This window comes from Muscardinus avellanarius (assembly GCF_963383645.1).
Source record: "Muscardinus avellanarius genome assembly, chromosome: 16".
Lineage (NCBI taxonomy): Eukaryota > Metazoa > Chordata > Mammalia > Rodentia > Gliridae > Muscardinus > Muscardinus avellanarius.
The window spans coordinates 21,235,845-21,260,052 of record NC_137802.1 but is presented as its reverse complement, the minus strand read 5'-3'; the positions used below and the strand labels follow the sequence as shown (position 1 = coordinate 21,260,052).

Sequence of the window (24,208 nt, the reverse complement as noted above, 5' to 3'; positions counted from 1 at the left end):
GGCCCTTCGCCCTCCCTAGGCTCTAGCCAGGCCACACCCAATGTGATCTGTGAAGCTGCCGCAGCTCTCACCCTGCCACATGACTAAAGTGCACCCCAGGCCTCCAGCCCTGCCAGAGCACTGACTCACCCCCAGGACACAGGAAAGCTCCCCCTCTTTTTTGGCTTAAGACCTGGACTTGAAGCCAGGTTGGGCCCAGGGGTAGCGGCAGCAAAAGCAGCAGCCATAATGTCAAACATACAAATGACCTGAGAAATTGCATCTGCACGTCATCCACTCAGAACTGACTGGGGCTATGTACAAGGAGGGACAGATTGGGACATTCATGGGCATGGACACTCACTCACACCTGCTTGAGGACAGGGGCCTGAGGGGCACCTGCCCCCCAGCTGGAACCAATGCCCACACGCTCCGTTCACATGTCTTCAATTAGGCCTCTGCATTGTGTATTCATTGAACCAGTGCAAAAAAACATCTTTTGGGGTACAGGCAGGCAGGCTAGGCCGGGGTCCCAGAAGGGTGCTGGGGTAGGGTGGGGTAGAACTTGGAAGAGGAGCTGGCTTCCTCTCCTGATCCGCAGGGCTCGCCCTTCTCCTGGAGTCTGGATCACTGGGTGGGACCGCTGACCGACAGTCCGTCAGTGTATCTCTAACACTGCGAGCTTGGGGATGAAGGGTCCTTGGCAGCCTGGGGCTGGGAGCCCACCTCCTCTGGGGCCCCTGCTGGCTCAGGCTCGGTGGCCATGGGCTCTTCAGCCTTCTCCCTGTTTTTGCTGGCCTCCTGGAGCTGGTGTCGCCGCGCCACCTCAGCCTTTAGGTTCTCTAAGTCTTTTTGGCTGAACAGGATAGTGGGGGTGAAGATGTGGTCAGAGTAGCCCGGGCCCTCTGACCCTCCGCTTTTTGATTACACTTATACTTGAGACGAGATCAAGCTCTATGCTTTATCCAGTGAGAGATGTGAGGGACAAGTTCTCTTCCTCCTACCCTGCCCCCAAAAGCAGAAATGTCCCAAAGTGCTGAAAATGCATGAACTCCATGCATTTGATGGTGTCTCTGCTAAGACCTGACACCCACTCTCCCTCCTGCCAAGCTCAGACTTGCAGAGAATGGGAGGGGCCTCGGCAGAGGCGGGCACGGGGCAGGGCAGAGCTCTGGAAGGCAGCATCATTCAACAGCCTCAATCCTGCACCAGAAGAGCAGGTAGCCAGGAAGACTGGAGTCACATTTTATGGACTGGATATAAAAGAGCTGGGCGTGGTGGCACAGGCTTGCAATCCCAGCATTTGGGAGGCTGAGACGGGAGGATCACCCTTAGCAGACAGCCTCAGCTACTTAGTGAGGCCCTTTGCAACTCAGTAAGACACTGCTTCAAAATAAAGAAAAATAGGGCTGGGGGTGTAGCTCAGAAGTAGAATGTCTCTGGGTTTCATCCCCAGTGCTAGGGGGAAAAAAAAAATCACTAAGACATATTATTAAGTGAAGTAAACAAAAACCTATGTGCAGTGTGATACAGTTCCATGTAAAAACATGAAGAGACCGTCCCTAGGTGTTGTCAGATTATGCCAATTTCTGGGAGGAGTCACAGGAATCTCTCATCACTGGGTCACTGGCTACCCTCTTCGCTCTTCAATTTGGAGCCATGTTAATTTATTACATGATTTAAAAACAAAAACTCAAGGCTCACTTGGTCCCAGCAGGCAGAGGGAGGGGAGGGCCTCACCTGAGAGGAATGAAGAGGATGCCATTGATGACGTTGAGCTGCTCCAGAACGCTGGCCATGCTGGGGGCTGTGAGCTGCGGGCAGTGGGGAGGGCAAGCCGGTGAGCGGGTGGCTGGCGGGCAGGCGGGACGCAGGACCCGCCCGGCAGCATACCTTGAGGGGCGGGATGTTGGCACTGGAGCCGTTGCGGTAGATCTCGTTCATGGTGCGCTGCAGGGCCACGGCCTGCTGGGTCAGGCACTTGAGGTACTCGGAGCTCTCCCTGGTCTTCTCATGGTCCTCACCCAGCTACAGGGGCCAGGGCCGAGGCGGGAGGGGTCAGGCTGCCCGCAGCCACCAGGCCTTGCCCCCCAACCCTGCTGCACCTACCTGGGCCTTGTAGATGGCGTAGCCTTCCTTCTCGTGCTGCAGGGCTGACCGGAACTCGGCTTTGCTCTCGAAGACCCGGGCAACCAGGCGGTGGCTGCAGGAAGGCGCCATTCGTGGGACAGAGGAGGGTGTGAGGGGTGGGGGCCTTTGGGGGCTGCGTCTGCTCTAGATCCCTCCCTGGGTCCCTCCCGAAGGGACCATATCGTCTGAGAGCACATAGAGGCGGCAGGGTTTGAGAGAAATCTTTTCAGCTTGGAGCCTCTATCTTCCCACCAAGACCTGCTGAAGCCAAGGGCAGCCCAGCTTACCTGAGGGCCACTTTGAGGGCCTTGGGCCCGTGGTACTTGGTGCTGACAGCCAGCGCGTTCTCCAGGAAGCGCAGTGACAGGTCATACTCCATCACACCATGCAGAACCAGCCCGATGTTGTTCTGGGGGCAGGCAGGACCTGGTCACTCCCTGCTCCTCTGTCCCGAGGCTGGTCCCGGCCGCCCTACTCCCCTGCACTCACATCCAGCAGCGCCATCTCAGGGTGGTCCTCCCCGAACACAAGCAGCATGAGGTAGCGGGCGCGGTACAGCAGGCTCAGTGCCGTGGACAGCTGGCTGCTGGCGAAGCAGTACAGGGCCAGGTGCATCTGTGGGTGGGGCCATGACAGGTCAGGGTGGTGCCGGCCCCACCGTCACGCCACAGCAAGAGGCTACTCACATATTCCTGGATGGTATTGGGGTGCTCGATGCCCATCACTCGCTCGCTCATCAGCACTGCCTTCTGCTGGTTACTTAAGGCCTGCGGAGAGAGTGTGTCAATACCATACCCAGAGTCCAACTGGCCCTGGACAGCTCAGCTCTAGCTGCCCAGTCCTGTGCAAAGGGCACCTCACAGCTGCTGTCACCATGGAAGCCCATACCGACTGGGGCCTTCTAAAAATCTATGAAGACTTCTTCCCCTAATGAAACCTATGCAAAACTAAAAAAGCAAAACACATACAAATCCAAAACTGCACTAGAAATAAAACATAAGCTTCTTTTTTTTTTTTCTTGTGGTACTGGGGACTGAAGCCAGGAGCATTCCACCTCCAAGCTAACTCCCAGCCATACTTTTATTTTGAAACAGGATCTCACCAGGTTGGTGAGTCTCACTACTTGCTGAGGCTGTCCTCAAACCTGTGATCCTCCTGTCTCAGACCCCCAAGTACTGGGATCACAAGTGTGTGCCACCCACCATGCCTGACTAACACTTTAGTTTTCTTAACTCATACCTGCATAAAAGGATTAAACAGCTCCTCTGACTGAAAGGGAGTGGGGGGCCCAAGGCATGATGATTCTTGACAGCCTCTCAAAGGCAGAGTGTCAGAAGCACCGTGTGGCCTCCACGTGGTGCTGTGAGGGGCAAGGTTCCTTGCCATCCTCACTCAAGAGTCCCAGTGTCCCTGAACACAGGTGGCTCCTCACTCCCAAGGGCAGTGAGGAAGGTGTGAGCTGAGGGGGATGCTCTCATTCCCAGAAGAGGTGGCTCCCAGGCTCCCTGAATCCCACCTGCTTCCCCACAGGATAGCCAGGGGGGGCAGCACCCCAACCCTGAGACAGAGCTTCACCTGGACTCCATCTCCTGCTGCCACAGGGTCACAACGCCTCGCAGCCCTGGGCCCCTCATTCCAGCTGCGGCCTCTGTGACATAGTCCAGGGTCATACTAGGGCCACCCACCTCAGCGTAGTCACCCATGATGTAGTGGAGACGGGCCAGGAGGCGCAGGCAGGCGCAGATCTCCACGTGCATGGCTCCGTACACATTGTTGAACAGGTTCAGGGCCTCGTTAATGAGCTCACAGCCCTCCTTCAGGAAGCCTGCCGGGTGGCCCACAGCAGGAAGGTCAGAGCCAGCCCATGCCCGCCTGCCTCCCCTGGCCTACCCAGCCACGCACCCTGCTGAACTTTGGCCTGCCCACTCTGGAAGAAGTGGAAGGCATCTGAGGCCTTAGGGTTGACATGCTTGACCACGGGGAAGATGTTGAGCACGTCCTCCTCGGTGAATGCAGGCTTGTGGCGGCTGTCAAAGCTATACTCCTTCAGCAGGATCTGAGGGGCCGGATGACAACCACAGCAGCCTTAGCCTTGGGTTCAAAGGGCAGCACCTACCCATCAACCCACTAAATGTGTCCGGAGCCCACCACTCTGCCAAAGCCACCAGCCTCGAAACCTGTAGCTCTGGTGGGGCACGCCAGCAGGGACACTGTGAGGCATGCCCACCTGGATTCCAGTTTTCAGGGAGATCTCCCGCAGCAGCGTTATCTTCTGCAGCCCGTAGGTCTCCACAGCCTGGTCCGCAGAGTCACTAGGGGAGAGGAGGGACCTCAGTGGCCTGGCACTGTCCTTCCCTCTGGACAGCTGCTCTTCACCCACTCTAGGCGCCCCAGTGCTCAGGGCTCTCCCAAGGACAGCGAGGGGCTCACAGAATGAGCAATTCTGGGGGCTACCTGGAGCACTCCCTCTGCCCCTCTTGCCACTGCCCCAAGATCACAGGCCCTGATGCCACCAGGGGGCCCAGCAGTGCCGCACTGGCTCCTGACCCCACCCCAGGCCGGGCCGCACCACTCCAGGCTGAAGTCGAAGTAGTTCTTGGCCTCCTGGCAGATGTTCTTCCACAGCTCCTGAGGGGTCATGACAGCCCAGGCGGTGTTGTCTGAGGCTCCCAGAGGTCGGTTTTTCCTCCTCTTATTCCTCTTCTTGGAGAGCAGCTCATCGGCAGGCAGATGGGCCACGGGGTTGGGGTAAGAGCTCAGAAAGCAGTTCAGGAAGTGGCTGATGGCAGCTGACAGGCCTGAGAGCTCGACTCCCTGCAAAGAAGGTTTTGGCCAGAGTCACAGGGGTTCTAAGCCCCAGCCCAGGCTCTTCTCCAAAGCCCCACACCCCCTAGGGAGGCCCCGACCAGCTGGGATGGGGCAGCACCTGTAAATATGTCTTGAAGATGTGCTTGGCAGAACGAGTGATGAGCTCCCCAATGCCAATTTTCTGAAAGTATCCCAAGGGAGAAATCTCAGGCCTTGGCCCCTGACCCGAATGCCCATTGCACCCCTCCAACCTCACTCACATAGATGTGGTCCAGCTGGCTGCGGGCTGGGCTCTGAAGCACCAAGTCCAACACCTTGCCCAGGTAGCGCATGTTGATGCCACGCTGGCGCATCACCTCGGCAAGCGTGGCCCCGTCCATGGGCAGCACCGCATGGTCTGTGCAGTCCTTCACCTGCAGGCTGCAGCAAGTCAAGACCCCTGCCCAGGACCTCCACCTCCACCCCCCTGGTCTTCCTGGGGCGTCTACACTGTACTAGGGCCCTGAAGAAAGGAGGAGACCAAAACCCCAGTACCCATGTCCCCAACCTTCCACACAGCACAGGAAATGTCAGCCATCTCCTCTCATCCCCAGGAAGCAGGGTTAGGGCCATGGTGGAGAACTGAGTCTTGTCAGGTCCAAGTTGCAAAGGCCCCTTGGACCAAGTGGGAAGGAGCAGAGGTGACCAGGTGGGGGCCACAGCTTTATCTCCACTATTTGTGCTCAGCCTCCGAGACAAACAGGCCACCTGATCCCAGGGATGCCTGCTTAGAAGGGAGTAATGGCGTTATCCAGAGCCTGCAGGGGATGAGGACAGGAGCCCGCTGGCCCCCAGTCCCCAGGGCTCAGAGGGCAGAATCCCAGCCTCTGTAGGGCTGAGCCTCTGCCCGATGCCTCCCTTGATCTCTTGTAACATGGGGACAATCACTGGGCCCTGTCTGACTTGCAGTCCAGGAGGCACTAACTAAAGCAGCCACCCTGCAAAGGCTCCAGTTCCACAAAGGATGAGATATACGGGACACCAGGGTCTGTAATAGCCCCAAGAGCCCCGCACCCGCCCTCACCAAGCCAGGGATCTGGCAGGAGAGCAAAAAAGCAGCCGCATCCTTCAGCAGCTGCTTCTGGTCCCGAACTTCATCCTGGCAGGACTCGGGGAAGCGAACCCCTGTGGGAGGCAGAGAGAAGCTCGAGCCAGGAAGACAGACAGATGTGCCGCGGGCCCGAGGCCCACCTGAGGCTCTGCCCAGCCCACAATGACCCCATAAGAACCTCCCATAGCTTGCCTGGCGAGAAGATGTCAGGGTTGAAGCGAATGTCGAAGGCAGTGCTACTGACGGAGCCGACAGCCTTGCATGCATTTCGAATCACCTCCCGGCTCCGGGGGTCTGCTGTGGGGACAGGACATGATGGCAGGCAGCCTCACTCCAGTGGTGAGGCTGGGCTGTCCTGAACCTCTCCCTCCCCGAGTACTCCCTGCAGAGATATCTCCCTGCTTCTCTCTGGAGCTCAGTATGCACCAAGACCAGCACCCACAGCAGCCCCACCTGAGCTGTCATCCGAGGCGATGGTCTCTGCCAGCTCTTTCACCCTGGCCAGGCCACTAGCACTGCCCTCCTCCTCGCTTCCCACCTCGGGTGCCAGGGGGTCTTCAGGCTTGGACTCCGAGGAGGGAGGACAGCCATTTTCTAGTGAGGCGGGGCTTTCCCTGCTGGCTTTCTGCTGCATCAACTGCAGGGCGGCCAGCTTCATGAAAAGGAGGTATCTACAGCACAGCGGATGGGACGGAGCAGGAGGTGAGAAGAGGGATCCGGAAGCTCCCTGGCCTGGAAACTTCCTCTGGCTATGAGGACCAGAGCCCAGCCCCAGGCTCCTGGCCCACTGAGGTTAAGAACACTGGGTCTGGGCATGGTGGCGCACGCTTGTAATCCCAACGCTTGGGAGCCTGAGACAAGAGGATCACACAGGTTCGAAGCCAGCCTTAGCTACTTAGTGAGACCCTGTTTTCAAATAAAAAATATAAAATAGGTCTGGGAGTATAGCCCGGAGGTAGAAAGCCCCTGGGTTCTACCCCCAGTACCACCAAAAAAAATAAATAAATAAGGTCTGGGAGTGTACCCCGGAGATAAAAAGCCCCTGGGTTCCATCCCCGTACCAAAACAAAAATCAATGGGGCTGGATACCTCAGAGGCAGGGCTAAACATTCTGCCCAGCATGCACATGTGAATACACACATGTGCGTCCCAACCTGGTACCTTTGCCAGATAGCAGATGTCAAGCTCTCTCCAGACAGAAATGGGCTAGGGGAAGGGCTCCAGGCTGGGATCTCAACAGTGAAAGGAATGCCTCCAGCATTTTAACAGCGTCAGTGATGTGGGACTTTTTGTGTGTGTTTGTGTGTGTGTGGTACTGGGGATGGAACCCAAGGGCATTCTACTTCTGAGCTACACCCCCAGCCCTATTTTTTTATTCTTTTATTTTGAAACAGGGTCTCAGTGTGAAGGGCCTAAGTAGCTGAGGCTGTCTGCAAACCGTGATCCTCTGGTCTCAGCCTCCCAAAGGATAAATTACAAATGTGCGCCACCACGCCTGGTGGTGTGGGACATGTGCACGGCTGACTGGTAAGCACCAAAGGCCAGCAGTGCCAAGACCAGGTGTGCCACCTCCAGCCCTGGCCTTATGCCACTCAAAACCACCAAAGCAGATTTCTAAATGTTCCTTAAGAAAACAGTACCACTTCAGCTGAGCTACTGGTTTGGCAGCTTGCTCATTTGCAACTGAGACAGCCTCGGGATTTCCCTGCCAGAGGCCAACAGGGTGGGAGGTGGGGCATGAAGCATTTATGGGAATGGCCAGAGCTGACCCACCCTCACCCCCAAAGCTTCTCCCTTCAAGGACCTGGCCACAGAACCACCCAGGGCAGAATCATACTGTGGCCGGCCAGATGTGGCCCCAGCCTCCTGCTGACAGCTCCTCACCTGTGCTCCACAAATGCATCCACCAGCTCCTGGCGCAGGCAGCAGAGCTTGTGGCGGTGGGCGCGGGGGAACCCGGCACGGGCACACTCCTCAGGCAGCTCCTCACCAGGGACAGGCAGGAAGTTGAGGTCGGGTGGAAAGGTACGCAGCAGGTCAAGGATATAATGGCGCCCATCGTTGCCAATGATGCCCTTGCATTCCACTGAGGAGCAAAGCTCCACTTCCTCATCGCGGTCGTTGAGCACCCGGTGCTGCAGAATCTTGAGGGGCCGGCTGGTGCGCTCCAGCAACTCCAGGTACCTCGGGTGTGACACCACCGTCTTGCCAAAGTCAATGGAGCCATAGATGACGCTTTGTTCCTGGTCCCGCTCCAGGATGCCAGGGATGATGGACTGAGCCGTGACCCGATAGCCCCGGTAGTCCACCACCACAGTACCCAGTGTGTACAGCCCCTCCACGTCCACCGCGTTGTACGTGCGCACACCGTTCAGGTCATTGGTGGGTGCCACGTAGGCCGCCACGTCCCCACCAAAGTCCTTGTAGTGGTCTCGGACATCAAAGCCCAGGCTGAAGAAGATATTGTTCCAGATGAACATCTGCATCTTGGTCTCCTCACTGGGGTTAATGGCCATCACATTGCCATCAATGACTGCCATGGCACCCCGCGTGGCTGCTGCCGTGAAGTCACTGTGCACCTGTGGGAACCAGGAGTGGGGAGGGGTCAGAACCCCAGCCACATGGGTGGGTTGTGGAGCCCAGCAGGCCTGCTCTGGGAGCTGAGGGACCTTAACCCCAGTCTCTTAACATTTAGAAAAAAGAAAACCTTTCTAAAAAAACCTATTTTTGGTGGCAGAACCCAGAGGCTTTTCTACCTCTGGGCTACACTCCCAGACCTATTTTATACTTTATTTGGAAACAGGGTCTCACTAAATTGCTAAGAGCTTCACTAAGTAGCTGAGGTTGGCTTCGAACCTGTAAAATCCTCCTGTCTCAGCCTCCCAAGTGCGCGGATTACAAGTATGCGCCACCATGCCTGGCCAAAAAAAAAAAAAAAGACTTTTATAACTAAACGCTTAGAGACAGAAGAGCTTACTGATTAGCAGGAAGCTGGAGCAGGCTTGGGATCCAGCAGCTATGTACAGGTGAACTGGGTTGAGTGACCTCTTAGACCCAGTTTCCTCATCTATGAAATACTGATGGTTAAACGTACCAGACTGAACTTTTTGAGGCATCCCAAAGATTATAGGTGACAATGCCTTCATGGCACCTGGTACAGCCTCTGACTAAGTTAATACCCAAGAAATCAGAGCTCTTATTTTTGCCATTATCTCCAGAAAGTAAGATTACAAGTGTTTTGTTTTTTTTAAAATACAACTACAGCCAGGCGTGGTGGCACACGCTTGTAATCCCTGCACTTGGGAGGCTGAGACAGGAGGATCGCACAGGTTCGAAGCCAGCCTCAGCTACTTAGCGAGGCTCTCAGCAACTTAGTGAGACCCTGTTTCCAAATAAAGTATAAAATAGGTCTGGGAGTATAGTCCGGAGGTAGAAAGCCTCTGGGTTCCACCTCCAATACCACCAAAAAAAAAAAAAAAAAAAAAAAAAAAAGCAACTACATCTCATTTCTTAACAACAGTACTAACAACTTTTAAGTCCAAAAAAAAAAAAAAAAAAAAGGTCTGGGAGTGTACCCCGGAGATAAAAAGCCCCTGGGTTCCATCCCCGTACCAAAACAAAAATCAATGGGGCTGGATACCTCAGAGGCAGGGCGAAACATTCTGCCCAGCATGCACATGTGAATACACACATGTGCGTCCCAACCTGGTACCTTTGCCAGATAGCAGATGTCAAGCTCTCTCCAGACAGAAATGGGCTAGGGGAAGGGCTCCAGTGCTAAAAGTACTAAAAGTACTAAAAAGTACTGTGTTCTAAAGTACTAAAAAGTACTAAAAAGTACCAAAAGTACTGTGCTCTCTTGCCCCAGAAGGGTCCTAGTAGAGCAGCATATGACCAGGCCATGGCCCCATATGGCCAGTGGAGGGTGAGAAGCTGGATGGACTCTGTCCCTTGGCCCGGAGGTGAGGCGAATCCCTCACCCTTCCAGACTCAAACTCTCAAAAGGGCTGGAAAAAGCAGCTGGGATGCTCTGCAGGGAGGCAGAAGGCTAGATGCCATGCAGATACCCTGACTGGCTTCCAGTGCAGCAGGCAGGGCTGGGTTCCCAGCTCCCACCCCTTCCTCCTCTCCACAGGTAGAAAAGCCGGCAGGTGGGCCCGAGGCCGCCAGCCAGCCACAGGGGCTACAGGCACCTTGAATATGGCTCTTTCTCGAAGCAGCCTCTCCGGTAGGTTCTTGCGGGACAGCTCCCTCGTCGTCTGCAGCTCCTCATTCCAGTCCCGGGTCTGCAGAAGGAGCAGGCAGACACCTGTCAGCCTGTGCCCCATGACCTGCTCTGGGCAGGCCCCTTATCCGCCTCCCTGTGGAGAGCCCCTAATTCCCAAATGAATGGACAAGCAGGTAGCCAAGGGCAGGCTGGCACTGCACCTGCCCAGGAATGTGCTCCTCATAGCCCAGCCTGGAGGTGTAGGCATCCTCTGCGCGCACACAGTCCATGGCATGCTCCGCCTGAGGGGCCGTCCAGCTGTACACCTGGAACGGGGTGGCGATCCTCTCGAACGGGTGGCGCTGGACCCTGTGGCCGGCAGGGGAGGGAGATGGGTAGCCATGCTCAGAGCCAGGGAGAAGCAACCGGGCACCTCTCCCGTAACTGCTGTCTCCCATCTTGGGCGCTGAGGGGTGAGGACACTTCCTTTAGGCAGAGGTGCTGGTGTACAGGCTGGCCGATTCATGCCACATCCTGTGTGATGGGAGACAGGATGGGGCAGAGAAGGCACAAAAGCCCTACCTTTTCTTCTGCAGCACAGCAAAGTTTTTTTTGAAGGTCGGGCTGATCTGGTTGAGCAGCTCCACTAGGGAATGGCTGAGGAAGCGCGGACTGGCGGGCTTGGGGTTGAAGTGGTAGGCTGTGGACCTATAGGGACAAGGTGGTCACTGAGCAGGTGCTCTAAACCTCTGCCTCAGACTCGGGATAGGCCACCCGGGTGCGTGGGGTTCAGCAGGGACTCACTGGTTCAAGTAGAAGCCCCTTGTGGACGCGGTGATGCTGACTTGCCGGTCTTCAGCCGTGATCACAAACAGATACATGAGGTCCCCATGCATCTTACGGTTCCCTGGGGGCGGGTTCCAGCCGCTCATGGTGAGCACTTTCAGACACTGCAGGGGCTGCAGGAACAGTCAAGCATGGAGGAGCCAGGCCTTCCAGGGCTCCCCCCAGAGACCCTCTTCCTTGCTCCTCAGGAGTCCCACCTTCCAATCACGGTTCTGGGGCTGCAGGGGACACAATGGCCGCTCCCGGCTCCCTGGCAGGATGTACTCAGGCGGCGTGCAATCGATGGGGTCCATCTCCAAGCCCTTCTTCCGCTTCCCGCTGTCTGAGGGACCCAAGGCTGGTGGTCAGCCAGCGACCAGCCATCTCCCTGCCTCGGTGTGACCCTGGCCTAGACACCTGGGGCAGCCCTCCCACCCTGTGGGAAGGCCTGGTGCCCAGCTCCTTCACCAGCCTCCATCCACCCTTTTGCTTCCTGCCCCTCTGTACAACCCCTGGCCCCAAGGCCTCCGGCACCTCCCAGGTCGCCATCAGTGAAGACACTTAGGAAGGACAAGGAGTTGCAGTCGACCCCATTGAAGGCATCAGACGGGTCAAGGCTCTTGAGGAGGTCTCGGACGTGGCGCACGTGGATGCGGGCCTCACGCACTGTATACGGCTCTGTCAGGAGGGGAGGGGCAGGTGCTTACTAGGGCCCTGCCCCGTACAACCTCCAAGCTCAGAAGTTTGCAGAAGTGCCATCACGAGGGTTTTTTTAATTTAACTTTTTCGAGGCGCTGGGGACACAAAACCAGGGTCTCATGCATGCTAAGCGAATGTTCCACTGCAAGCCTGCCCCCAGCTTCCATTTTAATTGTATTTCTTTTGGTGTTGGGAATTGAACCCAGGGCCTTGTGCATGTCAAGCACATACTCTACCACTGAGCACCCCAGACCCGTAGCTCCCTAATTTCCAAGCCCCACCCCACCCCCAGTGTATACATACATACATACATCCCTGCCTTATGGTGAGCAGGTACTTATTTTTGGTACTGGGAATGGAATCCAGGGGCATTCTACCTCTGAGCTATAACCTCAGCCCTATTTTTTATTTTGAAGCAGGGTCTCACGGAGTTGCAAAGGGCCTCACTAAATAGGTGAGGCTGTCTGAGAACTGCGATCCTCCTGTCTCAGCCTCCCAAATGCTGGGATTACAAGCATGCACTGGGGTGAATTTGTTCAAACTGCCCCCTCGTGCTATCCCTGGATAGTATGGGGCTACAACTGTTTTCTTTCTTTCTTTCTTTTTTTTTTTTTTTTGCAGTACTGGGGATGGAACCCAGAGGGCACTCTACCTCTGAGGGACACACCCAGCCCTAAGCTTTTATTCTTTATTTTGAAACAGGGTCTCACTGAGTTGCAAGGAGCCTCACTAAGTAGCTGAGGCTGTCCTCGAACCGTGATTCTCTGGTCTCCGCCTCTCAAATGCTGGGATTACAAGCGTGCATACCATGCCCAGCCTTATTTCTATCTGTTTAATAAACTCATTTAACTCTTCGAAAAAAAGCATGCACCACCATGCCCAGCTTAGCAGGGCCTTATAATAAGAACTTTTTGCTAAATCTCTTGAAGCCACACAGGCCCTTGGGAGGCCACAAAAGCTGCCTGCTTTCTCCCTATCAGTGCCTCAGGTCAGCAGGGCGTCCACAGCCTTGGCTCTATTTCCCTGGGGCAAGCCCTCATCCAGAAGTGAAACCCCGAGTTGAACAGGGTCTCACCATGTGTGTTTGTGGGCTTTATCTTCTTCTTCTTCTTCTTTTTTTTTTTTTTTTTTTTTTTGAGGCACTGGGGATGAAACCCAGGGGCATTCTACCTCTAAGCTACACCCCCAGTCCTATTTTTTTAGTCTTTATATTTGAAACAGGTCTCAATGAGTCGTGAAGGGCCTCACTAATTAGCTGAGGCTGTCTGTGAACCATGATTCTCCAGTCTCAGCTCCCGAATGCTAGGATTACAAGCGTGCCACCACACCCATACTCTTTTTTTTTTTTTCGTGTGGCACTGGGGACTGGACCAAGAAGCATTCTACCTCTGAGCTCCACCCCTAACCTTGTTTCATTCATTCATTCATTCATTCATTCATTCATTCATTCATTCATTCATTCATTTATTTATGGAAACAGGGTCTCGCCAAATTGCTAAGGTTGGCCTCGAACTTGTGATCCTCTTGTCTCAGTCTCCCAAGTACTGGGATTACAGGTATGCACCATCATGCCTGGCTAACTGTAGGCACAACTGGATTACAGACTTTTTCCTTATTTGCTGTTAATAAGCTGCCAGGCCCTGAGAACTTCTGAGCATCCATGGGAACTTTTCTTTTCCAAAGAAAACAATCTCACCATACTAGAGCAGGTGGCTCTGCACTGGGCCCATTAATTTCCCTATAAGACTTAACAGTTATCTTTACAAAATTTGATGGGGCTAATTCTAAGCCTGGTCTTAGAACTGGCTGGTATTTGGAATAGAGACTCTGGTATTTAACCCGTAGGTCATGCAGTAGTTGGTGAGGGTGTGATAGCTCGACAGATCTGTGCTCCAGTCCCACCTCTCTACACTTAGCTGACACAGCAATGTCAGCTGGAAGTGGTGGGCCATCTTCCAGACTCACCTTCCACCACACGGAGCACTGAGCCCTCCTGCAGCCCCTCAACGCTGCGCAGCTCGGAAAAGTGGTCCAGCATGTTGCCATCCAGGTGCAATGAGAAGCAGGTACGGTGACATGTGTCTTCACGGTCCATAAGCACCTGGTGGATCTCCTGCACCATCTCCTGGGGAGACACCTGCCAGAGAAGGCCTCAACCACCCTGGTCAGAGGTCACACAGTAGGAAGCAAGGACACACCCTCGGTACATCATACTCTTTTGTCTCGAGACCAAAGTACCTGGTCCCTAGAAATACCCCAAATATGAAGTTCCCTACTTTTAGAGCCCAGGTCCTGCCCATAGGTACAGGTCTGTGTGTGCATCTGTGTGTATAGGACAGAACCGGGCCTAAACTATTCCTCCAGGCAAAGAGCAATCCCTGAGCAGAGCCACGGTGATAGAATAGGCAGAGCCCGTGGCAAAACTGCCTCCTCACGGTGCTCTACAGGCCCAGGGCAAATGGCTTTTGCCTTCCAACAGGTGTGCTCTAGGGCCTGAGCCTATGGGTGCAGAAGACAGATGCCTTGCATGGTTCCACAACCAGTTAGCAGCCTGTAGGACCTCTGTGTTGGCTCTGCCCTAGGAAACCACCCAATACCAGCCGCACGTAAGACCATGGCTCAAAGGGAAGTGACTTATCTAAGGATTAGAGCGAGAGCCTGGGAGTGCTGGGGCCAACAGCACCTGGACACCTCAACTCCTCTCCCCAAGCAGGGCCAACACCCCAGCTGGAGCTGTCCTCTCTCAACAGGGCAATGACCTGAACCTGGACTTGATTCCTTGTTCACCATGCTAGCTGAGCCCCCCACCCCCTGGACGCAGCATCCTGCCTATGCTGGAGGCCAGGACAAGTAAAAGCAGGGCCTGGCCACCCCGCAGGCTCAGGCCCTGACCCCAGTGCCGCCTCCTCCATCTTACCTGCAAGGAGAAGGGCTCAATCCCAGGGGCCAGGATCTTCACAGAGAAGCCTGTGTCCTGAATCACAATGACTTCCTGCCCAGTACTCTCATCTCCTGGCTCGCTCTCATCCAGCCCATTTTCCCTGGGCAGCTCAGCTGCCCCTTCCTCCTTCTTCAAGCTCTCTGGGCAGTCCCCATTCAATAACATGACAGATGGTGGCTCTGGGGACAACAGGAAAGGAGCTAGGTCAGACGGGCCCCAGTTTGGTGGGGTCTGCCTCACCCCAGCCAGGGGGGCATGTGCCTTATAGAATGGGGTCTCTGTGCTTTTGGCGACTCAGCTTTAGCCTGGCTGCCATGGGGCTGCACATCAGCACACCTCCAGGTCGCAGCCTTCTTCCCTTACCCACTGCTCCTAAGCTCACCAGTCTGGCTTCCTCTTGAGCATGCTGCCCAAACCACTCTCTCCAGTCGCCAAGGCCACCCTAGGGGCAAGCCTACAGCCCTCCAGCCCTGTCTGGCTTCTCAGCAGCAGCCAACAGTGCCACCTGCTTCCTGCTCCTGCTGCCTCACCACACAACACCTGTCCCTGCCTCTGCAGCTCCATTTTGCCCAGGCTCCCGAGGAGGCTGCACACCAGTCTCCCCTCCTCTCTCCCAGGGCTTCGAATATTCTTCTGCCTGGAAGCTTGAAGGGCCAATCCTGGCCATGCTCCAGCTTCTCAAAGAAGATAACTGCCTCCCAGTAGTCAACGTGTTACTGCCCCTTAGATATCACCCAAAGTGCATCTTATCCAGGATGGAATTAAACCCCTGCCTCGCCCCCCAAAATTGCCCTGCTCTGTGGAGCCCGACCTAGGGAATCTAGCCTCTGCAGCATTTTTCCAACTTCAAGAGTGCCACTAGGAAGCCGGGTGAGGTGGCGCACGCTTGTAATCCCGGTGCTTGGGAGGCGGAGACAGGAGGATCATGCAGGTTCGAAGCCAGCTTTGCTGGCTTAAGAGACCCTGTTTCCAAATTAAAAAATATAAAGTAGGTCTGGGAGTGCAGCCCGGAGGAAGAAGGGTTTCCAGGAACCCCAGTACCACCAAAAAACAAAACAAAACAAAAAACAACAACAAAAAAAAGAGTACCACTAGGAACCCTTCTGATTACCCCATTGTTGACAAGTCACTCTGGGACCAGCATTCTCGGAGGTCTACATAAGTCAGTTCCACCGGCCGGGTCTCTTGCTGTCCCTCACATACCCTATTCCATCGGGCAAACTCCAACTCACCCTTTGAGGCCTAGGTGAATAAGCCCTCTTCTCAAAAGCCCAAACCAGGTGTGGGGACGCATGCCTGTAATTCCAGTACTTGGGAGGCTGAGACAAGAGGATCACAGATTTGAAAACAGCCTCATCAAGTAGTGAGACTCATCAACCTAGCGAGACCCTGTTTCAAAATAAAAATAAAAATAGGCCTGGAAGTGTAGCACAGAGGTAGAATGACCCTGTGTTCAATTCCCAGTACCATAAAGAAGGAGAAAGAAAGAAAAGAAAAAAAGCCTGCCCAAAGGACCCTTGTGGACAGTCACCACCCCCACCATTCCCAGAAGACATGCACCAGCTCCCAGGCAATGGAGCTACATTCTGGGTAGCTATTCACACCAGCAGCTCTATCTACCACCTTCTGTCTTGCCCAGGCTCAACAAAAGGGGACCAAATTAACGAATTACTGCAAACCTGTAGCCAAGTCTAATATTTGTGAACAGCACTGAACTCACATGCTGCAGAGAGAGAGAGAAGCAGGCCACAGAACTTTCCACTTCTCCCCAAGCATTAAGCAACAAAGGAGAATCCCCTTTACCATGGAGAGTCACACACTTCTTTCAGAAACCCTCCAGCTAAACACAGGCTTGCCCAGAAGCCTATTTGGCTAATGGGGACCTTGGCCTCCATCAGCCAGACTGACCCCCTTGGCTTGGAGCCCCCTAGTCAGAGCTGGCTCCCCCTTCAGACAGGACAACGTGCTCAGCTTTGTCTAATGCCAGCCCGTCTTGTCCAGACACAGTTCCCCTTTCCTACCAGCCACTGGGAAGGGGGGAGATGCATTTCCCTACAGCTCTGTAGTTTGTCCAGATGCACCAGAAACATGGAGCACCTTAAAAAGGGGGCTGGCCCAGCCGAGAGGCACACCAGGGCACTTGGGGAGAAGCCACTCCTCCCCCCTTTTATGTTGGTACTGGGGATGGAACCCAGGGGCATTCTGCCTCCAAACTACACCCCCAACCCCATTCTTTATTCTTTATTTTGAAACAGGGTCTCACTGACTTGCAAAGGGTCTCACTAAATAGCTGAGGCTGTCCACGAACTGAGATCCCCCTGTCTCAGCCTACCCAATGCTGGGATTACAAGCCTGCGCCACCATGCCTGGCTTCACTCCCACTTTCTTGTATCCGATTTAGTGTTAAATAAAATCCCCAAGAGTTCAGACATACTTCCCATCTTTTTATCCCAAATATGGATGTATGAGACCTGGAAAGGTTTAGAGCCTGGCCAAAAGTCACCAAATCAAGAGTGGACCCCAAGCCAGGCATGGTGGCGCATGCTTATAATCCCAGCATTGGGAAGGCTGAGACAGGAGAATCTCTGAGCACAGCCTCAGCTACTCAGTGAAGCCCTTTGCAACTCAGTGAGACTGTTTCAAAATAAAGAATAAAAAATAGGGCTGGCAAGCCGGGCGTGATGGCACATGCTTATAATCCCACCATACGGGAGGCTGAAACTGGGGAATTGCAACTCGCAGACAGCCTCAGCTATTTAATGCGGCCCTCCACGATTTAGAGAGAGACCCTGTTTCAAAATAAAGAATAAAGTTGGATGTAGTGACACACACTTTTAATTCTAGCACTTGGGAGGCTGAGAGAGGAGGATCACACAGGTTCAAAACCAGCCTCAGCTACTTAGTGAGGCTCTCAGCAACTTAGTGAGACCCTGTTTCCAAATAAAATATAAAATAGGTCTGGGAGTATAGCCTGGAGGTAGAAAAGCCCCTGGGTTCCACCTCTAGTACCATATACAAGAAAAAAGAAAAAAGAAAAAAGAAAGAAAGAATAAGGGCAGTGGGTGTAGCTCGGAGGTCAAATGTCCTTGGATTCTATTTCCAGACCCTCAAAAAAAAAAGAAAAAAAAAAAGAAAGAAAGAAAGAAAAGAAATAGGGTTAGGTGTGTAGCTTGGAGGCAGACTGCCCTTGGGTTCTATCCCTAGCACCATGGGGAAAAAAAGGGTGGACCCCATTCCCATAGTCCACATGCCCATGCCGCTGCACATCCTCAATCCTAGCCACTGTGGACCTCCAATAATGGTGCTGATCCTGGCCCTTCCGGCCCCACCACACCTTCTCTAAACCTAGAGTGCAACTCTGAAGAACTGTAGACAGGTCCCTCTCAGTGACTCTGCAGCCCCAGGCAAGGCAGTCCCGCCCAAAGCCAAAGCCTGGCTTTAATGACAGAGCAGAGATACAGGGTGGTGGATGGCCAGCTTTCCAAGAGCGGCAAGAGGGACACAGGTAGGTGGAGCTTCAACCTCACTGTGTTCCTGAGAAAGGCTTTGTTGGCTGGCAACCCTCACCATCCCCCTCCCCGCAGGAGTTGGAGAGTCAGACCTATACCCTAACTCTACACCCAGACAGGCAAAGTGGGGAGGACCTGGGACTGGAAGGGAAGGTAAGGCCAGCTGTGGGCACTAATCCCTGGTCAGATTTTAAGAGACTGTGGCTGACTCCCAAGGGGCTTCCCTCCCCCAACCTGCCCTCTTTCCTCCAAGGGACCCTGAATGTCTCCCCAGCACTGGATTAGACCCAAGTAACCTCCCAGTCTGCCAGCTGGTTCAGTCCCCAGGCCCACCTGGTGTGGCTGGCAGCTGCACTCTCCGCGGCTCTGGAGTTTCGGGACCGCCATGGCAGCGAGGCAGCCCAGGCCCGGCACTGCTGGTGCCCCTTGCTCCAGCCTCTGCCTCCACCCTTGTCCCAGTACAGCTGGTAGGCCCAGGGCTCCGGCTGGCTTCGGGTTTCAGTGGGGCCAGGCCTGCTGGAGCAGCCCTGGGAAGGGCACACTCCCCCTGCTTTCTATCCTGCTCAAGGTCGGCCAGAAGGACAGCCTTGGGCCAGGAGGCCCTGCTGGCTCCAGGACCCCAGGCAGAGCTGCTATCAGAGCTCAGGCCCACCTGCCTATGTCCCCCAGAAAGGGGGTCACTGCTGGTGAAGCCGTTGGGGGCGGAGAACCCAGTATTTGGAGTACCTGGATCCCTTAAGATCAAGGGCCCACAAGATTGGCTGGCAGGGGCAGGGCCCAGCAAGGGGGTCCTCTCCTCGGCTCCTGCCATGATGGGGGTGGGCAGGACTGTTTCTGCAAGCTGCCAGCAACAGCTAGCACAGACCCGGGCCCAAGCCATGAGGTGCCTGCCTGTGTCCACCAGTCCCAGACACAAAGTGTCCTGCCTGCCTCCGGGGCCAAGGGACTGGACTGGCTGGGGCTCTTGCGCCTGCTGCCCCCTGCAGGTAAGCTGGCTAACCCCGTCCTGAGTCACTAGTCCTAGTGAAAGGGGGATGGGTCCCCAGCTTCCCAGAGGACAACTGCACCCATGCCCCAGGCTTCCAAGTTCCACTAAGAAGCTGGCAGGCTCCCTCTTCATTTCCCAGCAGCCTGTGCGCTGCCAAGAGAAAACCAAATGTCTCCCCTGGGGAAAACAGAGCTGGCAGAAGAGGTTGAAGGCCGCTGGGCTATGGAGGAGGAGCACGCACAGTCTCGCCAGGCGTCTTCCCAGAGCCTCTGACTTGGTGCCAGGGCCCAGTCAGGCTGTTCTAGCATCCATACTAACCAGTGTGGAGGGAGCCAGCTCTCACTCCAGGCCCTTCCTCTCCACTCCCAGGGACCTGGAGAGCGGACTCGAGGCCTCCACTGACCCATTACAGATCTGGGCTCATGGCAACCAGATGGTAAGAAGGCCCAGGACCAGGCCCAGGTGGAGGCCTCTGCACCTACCTCCTCCCCAAACATACCCTGGCCCTCTGGGAGATGGGGTGGGTCAGGGCAGCCTGCCAAGGACCCCAGGAGTGTTGACACCTCCTCCATTCTGGTTACCAGTAAGTCAGTGTCCCCTCCAAGCCCAGCCCACAGCAGGTCCCCAAGTTAGCTCTACCACCCATATCACTTGAGGAAACTGAGGCTCCCTAAGGCTGGTTAATCAAGCTGTCCAAGATCACAGAGGCAAGAGGTTAGGTAGCCAAGTCAAGAAAAAGCCAGGTGTAGCTGGGTATGGTGACACCTGCTTGTAATCCCAGTACTTGAGAGGCTGAGACAGGAGGATTTCAGGTTTGAGGACAGCCTCAGCAAATAGACTCTCATTAACCTAGAGACCCTATTTCAAAATAAAAATAGGAGCTGGGCATGGTGGCACATGCTTGTAATCCCAGCATTCAGATAACTGAGACAGGAGGATCATGGTTTGTGAATAACCTCAGCTACTTAGTGAGGCCCTTTGCAACTCAGTGAGACCCTGCTTCACAATAAAGAATAAAAAATTAGGGCTGGGAGCTGGGCGTGGTGGCGCATCTTGTAATCCCAGCATTTGGGAGGCCAAGACAGGAGGATCACAGTTTGGGAATTGCCTCAGCTACTTAGTGAGACCCTCCATAATTCTGTGAGACCTTGTTTTAAAATAAAGAATAAGCCGGGCGTGATGGCGCATGCTTGTAATCCCAACGCTTGGGAGGCTGAGACAGGAGGATTGCACAGGTTCGAAGCCAGCCTCAGCTACTTAGTGAGGCTCTCAGCAACTTAGTGAGACCCTGTTTCCAAATAAAGTATAAAATAGGTCTGGGAATATAGCCCAGAGCTAGAAAAGCCCCTGGGTTCCACCACCAGTACCACCAAAAAAATAAAATAAAGAATAAGAGCTGGGCTTGGTGGAGCACACTTGTAATCCCAGCGTTTGGGAGTCTGAGACAGGAGGATCGCACAGGTTCGAAGCCAGCCTCAGCTACTTAGAGAGGCTCTCAGCAACTTAGTGAGACCCTGTTTCCAAATAAAGTATAAAATAGGTCTAGGAGTGTAGCCCAGGGGTAGAAAAGGGTTCCACCCTCACCACAAAAAATAAAATAAAGAATAAAAAATAGGGCTAGGGGTGTAGCTCGGAGGTAGAATGCCCCTGGTTCCATCCCCAGTACTGCAAAAAAAAAAAAAAAAAATAGGGCTGGGGGTGTAACTCAAAGGTAGGATGCCCCTGGATTCCATCCTTATTACCACCCTGAAAACAAAAATAAATAAAATAGGACTGGGGATGTAATTTGAAGGTAGAAATTCCCTGGGTCAGTCTCCAGTGTCACACACACACACACACACACACACACACACACGGAATGGCCAGGTGTCAGATGCATAGGCTTATGCCTCTGAGTGCCACTCCCACTTAGCACATTCTATTCCACCCCCTGGGGACCAGACTGCAGCACCCCCTTCCTCAGGACTCAGCCCAGGAGGCAGACATTATGATCCCCTAGGCTTCCTTACCGCTGGGTCAGCCCTGCCCCAACCCATCTCAGGGGGCACCTCTGAGGAGCTGGGCTACCTTCCATAGAATGAGAAAGGTTGCCCAAACAGAACGGAGTACAGGAGCACCTGCATGCCCCTCCCAAGTCTTGACTAAAGTGAGATTACAGTGAAGAGACCAAGCACACCCTGCCCTGGCCTGGGAGCACAGAAATCGGAAGAGAGGAAAGTGTTAGAAGAGTAGATGGCCTCTGTGTCTCCCCAGCCTGGCGTGGTCTCACTTGGCCAGGCCACACAGGAGCTGAAGCTACAGAAGGAAGTAACGTCCCCCCACCCCAGGAGCCCAGGGCTCTCAGGTAAGAGGCAGAGGCAGCCTATAGTAGACCCTAGGGAGGTGAGGGCCTTAATCTGCCTCTTCCTGCCCCACCCAGGACAGAAGGTCTTCAAGGTCTGAGGCCAGTCTGAGCTTCTCAGAATTGTCAAGATGTCTGCCCAGACCCTATCCAGGAGAACTTCAGGGTCCTGGCGGGGAGCTCATAAGCCCCTAAACTTCTCCCCAGTTGGCCAGCCAGCCATCCTCTCTTCCCCCTCTGGGCCTCAACTCCAGGGAGCCCTCCCCTAGGCAGAAGGAACTTGACACACCACTGTGAACTTGAAAAACCTGCCTGTTCTCTTAACCCCTAAAAGCTACCTTATTCCTAAGAAGGTAACCGACCCTTGCTTGCTCAAGGCCCTGATAACCTCCTCCATAAGGGACTGAAGAAGCTCCCAGAACTGGGGTTTGAGGGTTCCTGATGCCCAGGGTGTGTGTGTGTGTGGGGGGGGAGGTCCCAGTAAGGCTCTCTTCTCTTTTAACACATCCAGGCTGGCTCTAAATGTGAGTCTCAACTATCCATGAGCCAAAGTCCTTCCTACTAGAATACTCCCCCTCCCACCGCATTTTCCCCAAGATAAACAGCTGTACCCTTCCTCTGACCCAGATGAGCCCCCCAAAAAAGCTCTTCAGCACATGGCTGAGAAGGGACCTTCACCGGAGTGCTTATTCTCAGCACATGATCCAAAGAAACATGACTGTCCCAGCTTCCTCTAGGCCAGGCTGGGGTAGCCTTGGCATGCTGGCCCTGAACTGAAAATCCAAATGTTTTCCTCAACAACTAAATTGCTGTGTGACCTTGGGCAAGTGGCTTCATCTCTTCAGGTCTCTTTGCTGGAGGGGAAACTTGCCTCCAACCTTCTCTTATCAAGCCCGCCCACTGATTCAAAACCACAACAGGGCAAAGCCTGGCAGGCTGGGGTTATCAGCATTTCTTGTTCTGCCTAAACTTTGGCCTTGTCTCGGCCATCAGCAAAGTTGCCACAGTGCCTGCCCCCCTCCTCAAGGTAAACCCACTGTGATGGGAAAAGGGCCATGGTTATCCCCATCTTGACTCCCAGGTTATCCCCATCGCAGGGAAATGAGAATTGAGGAGCTAGGAAGAGGCTACCAGCCTAAAGATCCAAGTCTGAGACACGATGAAAAAACAGGAGGAGGCCTGATGAAATGAAGAGAAGCAGGCCTCATCCTGAGCCAAGCTCCAGCCACTCCCAAAGCCACCGTTACACAGCCCCCAAGGGGGAAAGCTGGGAGCTCCACTCCACACTAATGACCTTTGCCTTAAAAACAGCTACTCTAGTCTGACCCACTTTTCGCAATAAGGCAGGTTAATGATCAAGTTCTGGCATAAACACCTCCCCTGCCAAAGAACTTGGCTTTGCCCCCATACACTGACAGACCCCCGGGACAGGCGACCAGGCGAACACCTAGGAGGGCAAAGATCACAGCCTGAGAATCAAGGGTGAAGCCCTCGTCTGCAGAAATGACTCAGAGAAGCCCCCTCACACACGGGGGGGGGGGTCTTCTCGCGCTCTTCCCACAGGCCAAGCCAGGGAGGCGGCACGCTGAGCCTCATTCCCGGGGCTGCAGCCCTGCTGCACAGGGCATGCCTGGGCGCCGGACTTAAGGGGGATCTGACAACGGTGGGGCCAAAAAATGTCAGCGTGATCCCAGCCTAGAGGGGTTCCCGAGCCCCGGCGGCGTAGAGGGGGTGGGGCCGCCGGTTCCATCGCTCTGCGGCGACGGCGCACCCTGAAACCCCGTTTGCGCGCACGTGTCCCCGCGGCCGGACGCGCGTGTGCCCGCCTCGGGTGCCCTCCCGAGAGCCCACGTGCGATGCCCGGGTCGCAGCCGGGGGCGGCAGTGAAGGTGACCTTCAGGGCGGGGGCGGCCCGGTGGAGGCCCAGGGAGACCCAACCGAGGCCCGCACGCAGGGATGACCGCGGCCCCGCCAATCCCAAACCCGCCGGCCCAGCCGGGTCCAGACCCCCGCCCGCACGGCCCCGCTCACCGGCCGCACCCGGCCGCCCCTTGCCACCGGCCTGCGAGCCATGATCCTGGACGCTGTCGGCCGGGGCGGCCGCCGGCAACTCGTCCGTCTTGATGACCATGGTGGCGGGACCGGGCGTCCGACTCGGCTGTCCACGCCGCCCGCCACGCCACTAACCCAAGTGCCCTGCGCGCCGCGGCCGCTGCGGGAAGGACGGAGTCACCGGCCCACGTGGTGCGCGCTGTAGCCTTTGACCCCACCGCCGCTCCCCTGCCCCGCCTCGCGCCCGGCCCGGCCCACGGCGGCCCGCGAGGGACAAAACGTGCCGCGCCTCTTCGCCCGTCCACCGCGGCGGTGGCTTTCCCGAACGCCTTAAAGGCGACGCACTCTGACTGGTAGGAGAGGAGCTGCGGCCCCGCGAGGGGCGGGACTCTGGGAGCCGGCCGGGCGGGGCGGGCGTCGTGACCTTGGGTGGAGACTCTTATAGGCCTGCCAGAGCAACCCTCCCTTCCCCAGCGACCCTCCGCTGCCTATTGCAAGGTGCCAGGCTGCCGCGCGGTGTCTAATGTGCGGTTTTAGGGTCAGCTCAGCCTCTTCTTCACCAAGCATGCCCTTTCCCACCGAAGGGGTGGGACTGGAGTGCGCCTGGGTTATTGAAGAGGGAGTGCAGGGCAGCCCAGA

The 24,208-nt window shown here is 55.3% G+C and overlaps 1 protein-coding gene across 1 annotated transcript; it reads right to left on the bottom strand.

The window, feature by feature from the left end:
* Positions 1–648: 648 nt before the first annotated feature.
* CLUH (clustered mitochondria homolog) lies at positions 649–23,648 on the bottom strand (the record flags this gene model as incomplete). The annotated part of the gene is made up of 26 exons (XM_080713985.1): positions 649–835; positions 1,720–1,793; positions 1,873–2,007; positions 2,089–2,182; positions 2,397–2,518; positions 2,599–2,724; positions 2,796–2,876; positions 3,795–3,934; positions 4,012–4,165; positions 4,337–4,421; positions 4,679–4,923; positions 5,036–5,098; positions 5,178–5,330; positions 5,981–6,081; positions 6,200–6,304; positions 6,461–6,678; positions 7,892–8,586; positions 10,201–10,293; positions 10,436–10,583; positions 10,797–10,922; positions 11,019–11,173; positions 11,258–11,382; positions 11,574–11,717; positions 13,704–13,875; positions 14,656–14,858; positions 23,549–23,648. The coding sequence occupies 26 exons, from the start codon at positions 23,646–23,648 to the stop codon at positions 649–651; spliced, it is 4,044 nt and encodes a 1,347-aa protein (XP_080570111.1).
* Between the last annotated feature and the right edge of the window lie 560 nt (positions 23,649–24,208).